At 39.1% G+C, this 15,494-nt stretch overlaps 2 protein-coding genes across 3 annotated transcripts in view; one reads left to right on the forward strand and one right to left on the reverse strand.

Annotated features, from left to right (window-relative positions):
* Positions 1 to 11,394, reverse strand: part of tsc2 (TSC complex subunit 2) — a 53,227-nt gene extending 41,833 nt beyond the window's left edge. Inside the window, exons 1-17 of the mRNA XM_073860204.1 lie at positions 11,245 to 11,394; positions 10,517 to 10,679; positions 10,305 to 10,391; positions 10,115 to 10,225; positions 9,883 to 10,030; positions 9,670 to 9,793; positions 9,354 to 9,396; positions 9,146 to 9,271; positions 8,975 to 9,048; positions 8,641 to 8,767; positions 5,468 to 5,611; positions 5,242 to 5,379; positions 5,061 to 5,164; positions 4,904 to 4,985; positions 4,659 to 4,814; positions 4,439 to 4,549; positions 1 to 123 (exon numbers count right to left, since the gene is read on the reverse strand). Of these exons, the coding sequence (XP_073716305.1) occupies positions 1 to 123; positions 4,439 to 4,549; positions 4,659 to 4,814; positions 4,904 to 4,985; positions 5,061 to 5,164; positions 5,242 to 5,379; positions 5,468 to 5,611; positions 8,641 to 8,767; positions 8,975 to 9,048; positions 9,146 to 9,271; positions 9,354 to 9,396; positions 9,670 to 9,793; positions 9,883 to 10,030; positions 10,115 to 10,225; positions 10,305 to 10,391; positions 10,517 to 10,651 (1,833 nt within the window). The 5' untranslated portion in view covers positions 10,652 to 10,679; positions 11,245 to 11,394. The remainder of the gene's footprint in view (positions 124 to 4,438; positions 4,550 to 4,658; positions 4,815 to 4,903; positions 4,986 to 5,060; positions 5,165 to 5,241; positions 5,380 to 5,467; positions 5,612 to 8,640; positions 8,768 to 8,974; positions 9,049 to 9,145; positions 9,272 to 9,353; positions 9,397 to 9,669; positions 9,794 to 9,882; positions 10,031 to 10,114; positions 10,226 to 10,304; positions 10,392 to 10,516; positions 10,680 to 11,244) is intronic.
* A 129-nt stretch (positions 11,395 to 11,523) lies between these two features.
* On the forward strand, positions 11,524 to 15,266 carry nthl1 (nth-like DNA glycosylase 1). 2 transcript variants are annotated; one of them, XM_055204289.2, is made up of 6 exons: positions 11,524 to 11,907; positions 13,521 to 13,801; positions 13,894 to 14,064; positions 14,151 to 14,310; positions 14,496 to 14,601; positions 14,701 to 15,266. In XM_055204289.2, exons 1-6 carry the CDS (start codon positions 11,646 to 11,648, stop codon positions 14,921 to 14,923), a joined length of 1,203 nt encoding a protein of 400 aa, XP_055060264.2. In that variant the 5' UTR covers positions 11,524 to 11,645; the 3' UTR covers positions 14,924 to 15,266. The 2 variants fall into 2 exon arrangements, with proteins under 2 accessions (XP_055060264.2, XP_055060265.2); XM_055204290.2 differs by having other exon boundaries at positions 11,526 to 11,907; positions 13,533 to 13,801.
* The last annotated feature ends 228 nt before the right edge of the window (positions 15,267 to 15,494 follow it).

The raw sequence follows: 15,494 nt of genomic DNA on the forward strand, positions 1-15,494 counted from the left end.
CTTTAGGCGTATAGAGCTGGCGATGAAACTGCAGTATTTATTCTTGTAGTGCAGCTGCAGGTGAGAAATCAGCAACTCGTACACTCGACTGGCGTGACTGGCAGGCAGACTGTAGAGTTTACTCTAGATTATAAAAGAGAACCATAGATATAGACTCACCAGAACAAAGAGAACGACAGACACACACATTGAAGTTCAACCAGAGAATCAGAAATATAAACTAACTAGAACTAAAAACAATTATAGACATTCTTGTTAGAACTCAGTCTTATAGATATACACTCACTAGAACACAGAGAACCATAAACATACACATTAGAGTTCAACACGAGAACCAGAAATATACACTAACTAGAACTCAAAAAAACATAGACATTCCAGTTAGAACTCAGTCTTAGAAGAACCATAGATATACACTCACTAGAACACAGAGAACCACAGACACACATTAAAGCTTAACCTGAGAACCATAGATATAGACTGACTAGAACACAGAGAACCATAGACATACACATTAGAGTTCAATCAGAGAACCAGAAATATACACTCACTAGAACTCAAAAAAACATAGACATTCCAGTTAGAACTCAGTCTTAGAACCATAGATATACACTCACTAGAACACAGAGAACCACAGACACACATTAAAGCTTAACCTGAGAACCATAGATATAGACTGACTAGAACACAGAGAACCATAAACATACACATTAGAGTTCAACCCGAGAACCAGAAATATACACTAACTAGAACTCAAAAAAACATAGACATTCCAGTTAGAACTCAGTCTTAGAAGAACCATAGATATACACTCACTAGAACACAGAGAACCACAGACACACATTAAAGCTTAACCTGAGAACCATAGATATAGACTGACTAGAACACAGAGAACCATAGACATACACATTAGAGTTCAATCAGAGAACCAGAAATATACACTAACTAGAACTCAAAAAAATTATAGACATTCTCGTTAGAACTCAGTCTTAGAAGAACCATAGATATACACTCACTAGAACACAGAGAACCACAGACACACATTAAAGCTTAACCTGAGAACCATAGATATAGACTGACTAGAACACAGAGAACCATAAACATACACATTAGAGTTCAACCCGAGAACCAGAAATATACACTAACTAGAACTCAAAAAAACATAGACATTCCAGTTAGAACTCAGTCTTAGAAGAACCATAGATATACACTCACTAGAACACAGAGAACCACAGACACACATTAAAGCTTAACCTGAGAACCATAGATATAGACTGACTAGAACACAGAGAACCATAGACATACACATTAGAGTTCAATCAGAGAACCAGAAATATACACTCACTAGAACTCAAAAAAACATAGACATTCCAGTTAGAACTCAGTCTTAGAACCATAGATATACACTCACTAGAACACAGAGAACCACAGACACACATTAAAGCTTAACCTGAGAACCATAGATATAGACTGACTAGAACACAGAGAACCATAGACATACACATTAGAGTTCAATCAGAGAACCAGAAATATACACTCACTAGAACTCAAAAAAACATAGACATTCCAGTTAGAACTCAGTCTTAGAACCATAGATATACACTCACTAGAACACAGAGAACCACAGACACACATTAAAGCTTAACCTGAGAACCATAGATATAGACTGACTAGAACACAGAGAACCATAGACATACACATTAGAGTTCAATCAGAGAACCAGAAATATACACTCACTAGAACTCAAAAAAACATAGACATTCCAGTTAGAACTCAGTCTTAGAACCATAGATATACACTCACTAGAACACAGAGAACCACAGACACACATTAAAGCTTAACCTGAGAACCATAGATATAGACTGACTAGAACACAGAGAACCATAGACATACACATTAGAGTTCAATCAGAGAACCAGAAATATACACTCACTAGAACTCAAAAAACATAGACATTCCAGTTAGAACTCAGTCTTAGAAGAACCATAGATATACACTCACTAGAACACAGAGAACCACAGACACACATTAAAGCTTAACCTGAGAACCATAGATATAGACTGACTAGAACACAGAGAACCATAGACATACACATTAGAGTTCAATCAGAGAACCAGAAATATACACTCACTAGAACTCAAAAAAACATAGACATTCCAGTTAGAACTCAGTCTTAGAACCATAGATATACACTCACTAGAACACAGAGAACCACAGACACACATTAAAGCTTAACCTGAGAACCATAGATATAGACTGACTAGAACACAGAGAACCATAAACATACACATTAGAGTTCAACCCGAGAACCAGAAATATACACTAACTAGAACTCAAAAAAACATAGACATTCCAGTTAGAACTCAGTCTTAGAAGAACCATAGATATACACTCACTAGAACACAGAGAACCACAGACACACATTAAAGCTTAACCTGAGAACCATAGATATAGACTGACTAGAACACAGAGAACCATAGACATACACATTAGAGTTCAATCAGAGAACCAGAAATATACACTCACTAGAACTCAAAAAAACATAGACATTCCAGTTAGAACTCAGTCTTAGAAGAACCATAGATATACACTCACTAGAACACAGAGAACCACAGACACACATTAAAGCTTAACCTGAGAACCATAGATATAGACTGACTAGAACACAGAGAACCATAAACATACACATTAGAGTTCAACCCGAGAACCAGAAATATACACTAACTAGAACTCAAAAAAACATAGACATTCCAGTTAGAACTCAGTCTTAGAAGAACCATAGATATACACTCACTAGAACACAGAGAACCACAGACACACATTAAAGCTTAACCTGAGAACCATAGATATACACTCACTAGAACACAGAGAACCACAGACACACATTAAAGCTTAACCTGAGAACCATAGATATAGACTGACTAGAACACAGAGAACCACAGACACACATTAAAGCTTAACCTGAGAACCATAGATATACACTCACTAGAACACAGAGAACCACAGACACACATTAAAGCTTAACCTGAAAACCAAAGATATAGACTGACTAGAACACAGAGAACCATAAACATACACATTAGAGTTCAACCCGAGAACCAGAAATATACACTAACTAGAACTCAAAAAAACATAGACATTCCAGTTAGAACTCAGTCTTAGAAGAACCATAGATATACACTCACTAGAACACAGAGAACCACAGACACACATTAAAGCTTAACCTGAGAACCATAGATATAGACTGACTAGAACACAGAGAACCATAGACATACACATTAGAGTTCAATCAGAGAACCAGAAATATACACTCACTAGAACTCAAAAAAACATAGACATTCCAGTTAGAACTCAGTCTTAGAACCATAGATATACACTCACTAGAACACAGAGAACCACAGACACACATTAAAGCTTAACCTGAGAACCATAGATATAGACTGACTAGAACACAGAGAACCATAGACACGCACATTAGAGTTCAATCAGAGAACCAGAAATATACACTAACTAGAACTCAAAAAAATTATAGACATTCTCGTTAGAACTCAGTCTTATAGATATACACTCACTAGAACACAGAGAACCACAGACACACATTAAAGCTTAACCTGAGAACCATAGATATAGACTCACTAGAACACAGAGAACCATAGACACACACATTAGAGCTCAACTTGAGAACCACAGATATAGACTCACCAAAATACGAAGAACCATAGACATACACATTAGAGTTCAACAGAGAATCAAAAATATACACTAACATATACACATTAGAGAACCAGAAATATACAATAACTAGAACTGAAAAAAATCATAGAAATTCTCATTAAAACGCTGTCTTAGAACCATAGATATACACTCACTAGAACACAGAAAACCAGACACACACATTAGAGCTCAACCTGAGAACCATAGATATAGACTGACTAGAACACAGAGAACCATAGACATACACATTAGAGTTCAATCAGAGAACCAGAAATATACACTCACTAGACCACAGAGAAACAACAGACACACACATTAGAGCTCAACATGAAAACCATAGATATAGATGCACTAGAACCCAGAGAACCATATACATACACAGAGTTCAAACCAAGAACAAGAAATATACACTAACATATACACATTAAAGTTCAACCCGTGAACCAGAAATATAAAATAACTAGAACTCAACTCATAGACATTCTCTATACACATACAATCTGAGAACCATGGACTTGCACTTAACTAGAACCCAGAGAACCATAGACGAACTCATTAGAATTAATTTATGAGAACCACACTCACTAGAAAACATAGACTTAAACTCATTACAGCACGAATATACTATACTACTAAAACGAACTTTGACAACAATACAAATCAATTCATTAAAATACTATAGAGAACTTTCACTTAACACTACAGGAAATGTGTCTTTAGGTACCTCCAGTATCTCTAGCAGACCCAATATGGCGGTCCTAACATCGTCCATGGGTGACTCCACCGACAGGTCTCTTTCTCCATCAATAGAGGACGATAATGGACGACTAGCAACCTACAGAAAAATAGCGTTTAACCGATGATTAGCTGCAGCACATTAATATACACTGTACCTAAATACCTACAATCAGGATGTTGAAAACTCAGTCAACCTGCACCGTTACCTTTTCAATGATGTCCAGCAGGCTGCTAAAGTGATGGGTGTTACAGCCCTCAGCTAGATCCACCAACAGCTGCGTGGCCTGTTTCCTGACGGCCAGATCTTTATCTTCAGCGATCAGCCCGAGCTGAGGAATCACCACAACCTCGATCAACTCCTCCTAAACAGAGAACAAGAATGGTGTCCATAGAGAGATGTTTGATAATAATACAAACCATAAAAAAGATTTTGTGTGTGTTTGGGACTGACTTCATAGAGTTGCCGATAGGTGCTGAGTACGAAGGATAAGATGTCCAGAACCTTAATCCTGATCATGGTACGGCTCTCATTCCTGAAGGACAGAAAAAAACTTCAGTAATTTATTTAAAAAGTGATCTCAGATGATCAGATAGTGTAGCTTTCCTACCTGAAGAACTTGTCCATTAGTTTCAAAAGGTTCTGTAGCCATCCATCTTTTGCTGGCTGAATGGACTGGGCTCTGTAGGAAATCAACGTCAACACCGATGCATCCTGGCGAACAGATTCAACAGTCAATTACACTGACATCCAATAGTCAGTATTAAAGAGAGGCAGACAGACAGACTTACTGGTCTTTTATCAGCACATTTTTCCACCAAGCTAAAGAATCTTTGTGACGATCCATGAAAGTCGTTCTGCTCGTAGAGCTCCTCAACTGTACTCAATAACTCATAAACTATGACCTTCAGATCAGGACTGCCCATCGTCTGAACACAAAAACACGACACATGAACAGAGCGCATAAACCTTTCGAGATCTACACTGTAAATATCTATACCCAAAACACTTGTGTACCTGTATCTGTTGTAGAAGTCTCTCTATAATGGACAGCAGTATGTCCCAGGTCACAACCTGCAGGTCTCTGCCATACTTCTTGATAAGCCGTGTGATCGAAAGCACAATCTCATATGACACCACCTCATTAGCACAGTTCATGGCCTGGGGAGCAAAGGTTGAAGAAGTGCATGAAAAACACAAAATGAGGAGTGAATAATCATAGATATAAATATGCGAGTTAGTCCCCGCTTTCACTCAATCACAGTAGTTCGGATCATAGATGTAAATATGCAAATTAGTCACTGCCTTCACTTCATCGCACTAGTTCGGACCATAGATATAAATATGCAAATCAGTCCCTGCTTTCATCCAATCGCACTAGTACGGACCATAGATATAAATATCTTTGGGACCATATGCGACTTAGTCCCAGCCTTCACTCAATCGCACTCGTTCGGACCATAGATATAAATATGCAAATTAGTCACCACTTTCACTCAATCGCACTAGTTCGGACCATAGATATAAATATGCAAATTAGTCCCTGCTTTCATCCAATCGCACTAGTTCAGACCATAGATATAAATATGCAAATTAGTCCCCGCTTTCACTCAATCACGCTAGTTCAAACCATAGATATAAATATGCGAATTAGTCCCCGCTTTCACTCAATCGCACTAGTTCAGACCATAGATACAAACGTGCGTATTAGTCCCCACCTTCCCTCAATCGCACTAGTTCAGACCATAGATATAAATATGCGAATTAGTCCCCGCTTTCACTCAATCGCACTAGTTCAGACATAGATATAAATATGCAAATTAGTACATGCTTTCACTCAATAGCACTAGTTCGGACCATAGATATAAATATGCAAATTAGTACCCGCTTTCACTCAATCACGCTAGTTCAAACCATAGATATAAATATGCGAATTAGTCCCCGCTTTCACTCAATCGCACTAGTTCAGACATAGATATAAATATGCAAATTAGTCCCTGCTTTCACTCAATCGCACTAGTTCGGACCATAGATATAAATATGCAAATTAGTCCCCGCTTTCACTCAATCGCACTAGTTCAGACCATAGATACAAACGTGCGTATTAGTCCCCACCTTCCCTCAATCACGCTAGTTCAAACCATAGATATAAATATGCGAATTAGTCCCCGCTTTCACTCAATCGCACTAGTTCAGACCATAGATACAAACGTGCGTATTAGTCCCCACCTTCCCTCAATCGCACTAGTTCAGACCATAGATGTAAATATGCGAATTAGTCCCCGCTTTCACTCAATCGCACTAGTTCAGACCATAGATATAAATATGCGAATTAGTCCCTGCTTTCATCCAATCGCACTAGTTCAGACCATATATATAAATATGCAAATTAGTCCCCGCTTTCACTCAATCACGCTAGTTCAAACCATAGATATAAATATGCGAATTAGTCCCCGCTTTCACTCAATCGCACTAGTTCAGACCATAGATACAAACGTGCGTATTAGTCCCCACCTTCCCTCAATCGCACTAGTTCAGACCATAGATATAAATATGCGAATTAGTCCCCTCTTTCACTCAATCGCACTAGTTCAGACATAGATATAAATATGCAAATTAGTCCCTGCTTTCACTCAATCGCACTAGTTCGGACCATAGATATAAATATGCAAATTAGTCCCCGCTTTCACTCAATCACGCTAGTTCAAACCATAGATATAAATATGCGAATTAGTCCCCGCTTTCACTCAATCGCACTAGTTCAGACCATAGATACAAACGTGCGTATTAGTCCCCACCTTCCCTCAATCGCACTAGTTCAGACCATAGATGTAAATATGCAAATTAGTCCCCGCTTTCACTCAATCACGTTAGTTCAAACCATAGATATAAATATGCGAATTAGTCCCCGCTTTCACTCAATCGCACTAGTTCAGACCATAGATACAAACGTGCGTATTAGTCCCCACCTTCCCTCAATCGCACTAGTTCAGACCATAGATGTAAATATGCGAATTAGTCCCCACCTTCACTCAATCGCACTAGTTCAGACCATAGATATAAATATGCGAATTAGTCCCTGCTTTCATCCAATCGCACTAGTTCAGACCATATATATAAATATGCAAATTAGTCCCCGCTTTCACTCAATCACGCTAGTTCAAACCATAGATATAAATATGCGAATTAGTCCCCGCTTTCACTCAATCGCACTAGTTCAGACCATAGATACAAACGTGCGTATTAGTCCCCACCTTCCCTCAATCGCACTAGTTCAAACCATAGATATAAATATGCGAATTAGTCCCCACCTTCACTCAATCGCACTAGTTCAGACCATAGATACAAATGCGTATTAGTCCCCACCTTCCCTCAATCGCACTAGTACGGACCATAGATGTAAATATGCGAATTAGTCCCCGCTTTCACTCAATCACGCTAGTTCAGACCATAGATATAAATATGCAAATTAGTCCCTGCATTCACTCAATCGCACTAGTTCAAACCATAGATATAAATATGCTAATTAGTCCCCGCTTTTACTCAATCGCACTAGATCGGACCATAGATATAAATATGCGAATTAGTCAGCGCTTCCACTCAATCACACTAGTTCAGACCATAGATATAAATATGCGAATTAGTCCCCACCTTCACTCAATCGCACTAGTTCGGACCATAGATATAAATATGCGAATTAGTCAGCGCTTCCACTCAATCACACTAGTTCAGACCATAGATATAAATATGCGAATTAGTCCCCACCTTCACTCAATCGCACTAGTTCAGACCATAGATATAAATATGCGAATTAGTCCCCGCTTTCACTCAATCGCACTAGTTCAAACCATAGATATAAATATGCGAATTAGTCAGCGCTTCCACTCAATCACACTAGTTCAGACCATAGATATAAATATGCGAATTAGTCTCCACCTTCACTCAATCGCACTAGATCAGACCATAGATATAAATATGCAAATTAGTCACCGCTTTCACTCAATCGCACTAGTTCAGACCATAGATACAAACGTGCGTATTAGTCCCCACCTTCCCTCAATCGCACTAGTTCAGACCATAGATGTAAATATGCAAATTAGTCACCGCTTTCAATCAATCTCACTAGTTCGCACCATATTTCAGCACAGGAGGACAATGGCATAAGTGTGCGCGGAGTATCACGCGCTTACCTTAAGAAATGATGGTAGAACGAGCGTGGGGGAGTTTTTGAGAGCTGGAAGTCTGTGAGCCCCCCACAGCGCCATACCAACAAAAAACACAGCGCCCCTCAAAAGAGCAGCATCTTCAGAGTACACCCTACACAACAGGAACACCTTACAGTGTTAGTCATTTAATTTACACATTTGGCAGATGTTTTTATCCAAAGCAGTGCATTCAAACTATACATTTTTTTGGTATGTTAGATCCTTGGGATCAAACCTGTGACCTTTTGAGCTTCCAACACAATGGTTGGTATATATAATATAATAGTAAACACTGGTAATGTCACACACACACCAATACCTCTCCTCCATGATACGGCACATGGTATAAATGGCACTGTGACCCAGGTGAGTTCCCAACACCTTACGCATCAACTAAACGAACACAAGAAAATACAAGCACATGCATGGTTTGCACTACACTTTAAATGTGTGACAGTATGTTCAGATTTCTTCAGGTCAGGCATTGTACCTTCCAGCAAGACTCGCAAAACTCCTTTACGTTAACGGTTCGACAGAGAGTGATGATGAAGACCGTCAGCGAATCAGAGGGCAGGCAGTTATAACACACCACAGCGTCCAACACCTGTAACGCAACCTTTATACACGTACAGATGAACGTGTCAGTAAGACTCACAATACGATTCATCTTCAATGGAGTTTGCTGTATATTAGGATACCTCAATATCTGTGGAAGAAGTCGTCCGGTTGCACAATAGGCAGACTTTCCTGTTAAAAACAGATATTACATAAGCAAACATCATCCTTCATTTTCACAAATTAAATAATAACAATTTAGTCGCTAAAACTATGAAATGACAAAATTGACTAATGGAAATCCAAAACGTGACTAAAAATGTATTGAAAGAGTTCCCATGTATGCTAGACAATCAAAGCACAACAAATTTTTATGAATTCAATTTTAACACCTTGGATTTTAAAGTCTTTCAGACAAATTCATTCAAGCATCTCCAAACTATGTTTATGTGCACATGAACTTTCTGTACGGTTAAGGAAACATTCTCATCCAGATAGCAGGAGTTGAATTTAACCAGGTTGACGAGCACGTGCAAAAAATCTGAGGACAAACCGATGTCCATCCACAGCAGGACAAAGCGAGCTGAAGAGAGAAAGAGCACACAATCACTAATCCTAGTCTGCATATGACCTGTGTGAATAAAATAATGTCTGTATGAGTTTGAGATGTACCTAATTCCTCCTCCAGGTAGGTGATGTCTTTGCCATTTTCGGTGAGGGCTTTAAAGACCTCCAGTCTCTCAGGGAGATCTTCATTACAAGGCTGATAGTCCAAAATGATTTTGAAGAAATAGGCCCTGAGTGGACCAAGCCTTTCGCCCTACACACAAAGCAGGAGAACATTGACAAATTCAACACTAGATTTATGCCCTGAATCGACTGAGACAGGTTTAGTGCTCAGTACCTGTCCCTGAATTATGGCCCTCAACAGAACCAGCACTGCGTGTCGGGCCTCCAGCGGCTGGTCAGGGTGCATTAGATCTTCAACCGCTCTCCACAGCGATTCCACCGCATGCTGAAACACATCACAGTTAATGTCTGTTTATCTCCGCATACACTTCAAGTAGTGAACAGATTCTCCTGTATGGCCTCACCTCCTCAAACTTCTTGGACTTTGCGAGATCGCAGACGTGGTGGATGACTCGGATCCTGTGATGAAGACCATACTCTGGGTTGAGCTCCTGACAGAAAAGAATAGAGAAATTAAATGGGAAATAATGCATATAATGGTTTTGGAGTGAACTGCATTTATTTGGACTTAATTCCCAAATCATTCTGGGAAGAAAACAGTTTGGTCATCTCTGACCTTCAGGATGTCCGGAGTGATAATACATTCTAAGGGTTTGCTTTCTGCCGGTTTGCTGTTGGGACGAGTCTGTCCGAGACCAAACATCCCTTTCACTTTGTCCTTTAAAGACTCTTTACTGGGTTGTTTATTCATCTTTAGACATGCGAGTCCCCCTGAATCACAAAAAGAGAAAAGAGGTGTGGTTCATTTTTGTTCTGCAGTGATTTTTAGGTAATTGTTTATGCTATGAACCCTATGAATTTCATTGCCTCGATATATTCTTTAGAACTCAGACTGGAGCTCATGCACGCGCTCAGTCTTCTACAGACGAGTGCACGTGAATGTGCTGAGCCCCACGAGACGAAACTCAAGAAAATGAGCTATAAACTCGAGCACAAAGACATTCAAAAAACACGTTTGCAGCATGAATGACAATCTTTAGTACTGATTTACCGCATTTCATAAGTAAAAACAAAGCAGAACACAATACAAAGAAGTCAAATGTTTGACACCTCGTGACATTTCCTGCACAACATTCACAATATTTGTTTCCCTACAAATAAAAGGGATACATTGACTGTCACACATCGCAAAAAGAGACACGTATTAACATGCAATAGAACAAAAAAAAATATCGATTCAATGCAAGCAAAACCGCGACGGTGACAAATAAACAAGCTTAAATAAATAAATAAGCCTTCACCAATACATAAACAAGCCAGTCCAAACCGCGCGCAGTTATTTACCGTCCGCTGGTGACAGAGGCGGGCTGATATCAAGAAAATATCAATAAAATGTATAACTGAATTGTATGCATTTATATCTGACAGGAGTCCCAGCCAGCAGAACTGCCCCAGCTCACACCATACCCCTTTACTGCCCCCCGGAAGTCATGTTTGACACACTGGCATGTATTTCCTACAAAAACAAGTCACGTGGTTGGTGGCGGAGTGGCGTGATTGGGAATTGTAGTTTTTTTGTGCGGTAGGCGCGCCTTCACTTACGTGCGCAGCTTGTGGTAAAAAAAACTACAAATGTATATCACTGTGAACGCGAGGTGTGTTATGTGTGATTTCGGAAGATTGTTTTGCTCGAGAGATTTATGGGGATCTACAAAAATATTTTGTTTGTGACGTGAAGTCTGGGGATGTCCGTTAATTTGCTGGCGCCTGTCAGGAGTTCATATGTTTACGTGTTTCGCCGTTTATGTGTAAATATGATCTCGCCATATTTCACTGATTCACAGACTTCTGCAGAGGACACTATAAAGAAAATAAACACAGGAGGTATTCGTAGACTAAGATCAAGAGTGCTGAAATCGGAAGATGCTGCAGTGAGAGTGAAAGCAGAGATGCACGAGACCAGTATTTCACGTGCACTGCTGCAGGCACATGCGCAAACTTCTGCAGGTGAGACTGGAAACTTTACACTAAAAAATCTTTTGCGTTGTAAGAAGTGGTCTTGTTGATATACAAAACGATATCTAAAACAGCATTTTATTATAATTGTATATAATTATACACATTTTGCAAAAATCTGAGTATTACTTGAGTATTACTATAGTAAACTGTTGTCAATTCTAAGCTACCATATTTTTTAACTTACCATAGTAAATATTAAAGTATACTACAATATTTACTACATTTGACAAATTCACAGTAGTTAATATTGCAAAATGCTTTAATATACATTAACAACTTGTACCTACTATACTATACAGCAATTTACAGTAAATACAAAATGATACCACACAATTTTTATGTGCATTATTTTGTCATTTTCTCTAAAAAATAAAAGATGGGGTAGGATCCCAGCTGAGAAAAAAATATGTGAGTTAATTAATTAATTAATTAGATTAGATTATGATCTTAACCATGTACCAACCAGCACAGAATTGCATTATTGACTTACCATAACACATGTGTTACACACAAAGTTAATGCAACCAGGAAAAAATTGCAAGCAAAGTGTCAAGGGTGAAGAGTCCAACTAAAACAAACACTGATCCCCATAATTGTGACTTTATATGAAACAAAACATCAACATCTAATCCTAATAAGTGAATTGTGTTTTTACAGCAATATTTTACTGAACATTTATAAATAATGTTTTATAACAGTTTTTTCAAATAGTTAAATGCAATGTTTCTCTATCATTTACATAACAAGCGAAAAAGTAAATATAGAAAACAGTTGTTGTTTTAAACATTGTGTAAACATTAAAACATGACATTGTCATAATGTTTGATAATGATAGAATGTAACATTCCTCTAACATTCAAAAAAAATTTCTTAAAACCTTAAAAAACTAGACACTTTTTATGTTGGCAGAACGTTTTTGAGAACATTGGTAACTTTCAAGGAACCTTCTTAGAACTTTTCTGTGTTAGCTGGGATGGCAAAAGACATTATAGACTCACCTAAAGGATTATTAGGAACACCTGTTCAATTTCTCATTAATGCAATGGTGTAATGGTGTGGGGGATGTTTTCTTGGCACACTTTAGGCCCCTTGGTGCCAATTGGGCATCGTTTAAATGCCACGGCCTACCTGAGCATTGTTTTTGACCATGTCCATCTCTTTATGACCACCATGTACTCATCCTCTGATGCCTAATTCCAGCAGGATAATGCACCATGTCACAAAGCCCAAATTTCAAATTGGTTTTTTTAACATGACAATGAGTTCAATGTACTAAAAAGGCCCCCACAGTCACCAGATCTCAACCCAATAGAGCATCTTTGGGATGTTGTGGCATGGGAGTTTCGTGCCCTGGATGTGCATCCCACAAATCTCCATCAACTGTAAGATGCAATCCTATCAATATGGGCTAAACTTTTCTAAAGAATGCTTTCAGCCACTTGTTGAATCAATGCCACGTACAATTAAGGCAGTTCTGAAGGGGGTCAAACACAGTATTACTATGTTGTTCCTAATAATCCTTTAGGTGAGTGTATATTTACGCATTTGAAATGAGTATTTATTATTAATAAATCCTTTCAAATGGTAAAGTTCTTAAAAAGTGTTTTTTACAGACCCTCTGTCAGATTGCCATAAAACTACCACCAAGGTGAAGGTGGAGGCAAATGATAATGATGCCCCTTTGAGGTCACCTAGAAAACTGAGACGGGGTCAGGTGAAAGTGGAATACGAGGAGGAAGATGTGGGATTGAAAAAGGAACGCTGGGAGCCAGGAGATTGGAGAACACAACTGTCATTTATCAGAGAGATGAGGAGTAAACGGGACGCTCCGGTGGATCAGATGGGAGCTGAGAAATGCTATGACAAAGAAGCCCCACCTGAGGTCAGCAAGAATCAATCAGAGATTCACTGATGTGGGCGTCTTTATCGATCGATACAATAATACTATGTCATACTGAATCTCTTTCTTCTCAGGTTCGTCGGTACCAGGTGTTGATCTCTTTAATGCTGTCCAGTCAGACTAAAGATCAAGTGACAGCTTCTGCCATGCAGAGATTACGTGAGCGTGACCTCAGTGTGAACACAATACTCAACATGGATGATGAGACCCTGGGCAAACTCATATATCCAGTGGGATTCTGGAGGGTACGACAACGCAAACACATGCAAACATACTAACATGTATTCAAAATGTTTTGAAAAACACAAAGTCACATGAGCATCTCTCTCAGACAAAGGTAAAGTACATCAAACAGGCCACGGCTCTGATCCAACAGGAGTTTGGTGGTGACATTCCTAATACTGTGGAGGGGCTGATGCGTCTGCCCGGCGTCGGACCCAAGATGGCACATCTGGCCATGGACATCGCCTGGAAGCATGTGTCAGGGATTGGTAGGGAGGACATTAAAATCTCTTTCTAGCAATGCACCCTTATCAGCCAGAAATTACCCTAGCAACACCTATGCAATGCCCTAGCCAACTAGCTTAAACCTGCCTAGCAACCTGTAGTAAGGCCTATATAATTTAAACACTTTCAAGCACAATTCAAGGTAAATTGATTTTTTGTGCTCATGTAGGTGTGGACACCCACGTCCACCGAATCTCAAACAGGCTCGGATGGATCAAAAAGGAAACCAAGACGCCGGAGGAGACACGGAGAGCGCTCGAGGAGTGGTTACCACGGTAACCTCTATTTTCAGCCTCATTGCTAATCTCTCCAAAACAGCATCATATTGTGCATATCACAAATGCAGTTTTTTCCTCTCTTTCTCTGTCCTGTAGAGATCTGTGGAGTGAGGTAAACTGGCTGCTGGTTGGTTTTGGGCAGCAGGTGTGTTTACCCGTCGGACCCCTGTGCTCTATGTGTCTGAATCAGTACACATGTCCATCCGCCCACCGTTCCTCACCGAGCAAGATCAAATCAGGCGCCCCAAAATCCCCAGGTGACCCTCATAACAGTCCCAGGAATAAAATAGGATCTCCAACACCACAAGTTAAAGAGTAGGTACCAGACGTGCCCAATTCTTGCTCCGCCTCTCAGATGAGAAAGATATCTCAACAGGATGTTTCAGCAAAAGAGCCACAAACTAAATTCGGGCTCTCCTCCATTTCTACTACTGAACAAGGGATTGAAGTGAAAACAGAGACCGCTGAAGATAAAGAAGTCCCATCTCTCCCAAGCAAGAGGAACAGGAGGAAGAGGCCAACAAAAGCCACTTCTTCACATCGTACGCAAAGGACATGAAAATCTTAGATTTAGTGGAAATACTAAACATTTATATAATTGCTTAGAATTTTGTATATTAAATGGTATAAAACAGTATTTTGAAATAAAAAGTTGTACTAAACCCCTGGGATTATTTGTTTTGTCAACGCTAGAGAGCAGTACAGCTAAAAAAAATCACTTATTAACATAAACTGATTAAGATGGCATTAGATCATCACATGCTATTTTATATAACGTATTTTTATTTTATTTTTCTTTAAATCTTTTTTTCACGTGATTTATAAGTTGTATCGTAATATAAAAATGCTTTTACATAATTGTGCGCGAGATGATATTTCAACTGCAGTTA

This window comes from Misgurnus anguillicaudatus, chromosome 3 (genome assembly GCF_027580225.2).
Source record: "Misgurnus anguillicaudatus chromosome 3, ASM2758022v2, whole genome shotgun sequence".
Taxonomy (NCBI): domain Eukaryota; kingdom Metazoa; phylum Chordata; class Actinopteri; order Cypriniformes; family Cobitidae; genus Misgurnus; species Misgurnus anguillicaudatus.

Excerpts from the sequence above, each read along its gene's own strand:
- nthl1 (XM_055204289.2), top strand. The coding sequence starts at position 11,646 with ATGTCCGTTAATTTGCTGGCGCCTGTCAGGAGTTCATATGTTTACGTG. Across the intron at positions 11,908-13,520 it reads ACATGCGCAAACTTCTGCAG|TGTTTTTTACAGACCCTCTG; the intron begins GTGAGACTGGAA and ends GTTCTTAAAAAG. Across the intron at positions 13,802-13,893 it reads ACAAAGAAGCCCCACCTGAG|GTTCGTCGGTACCAGGTGTT; the intron begins GTCAGCAAGAAT and ends CTTTCTTCTCAG.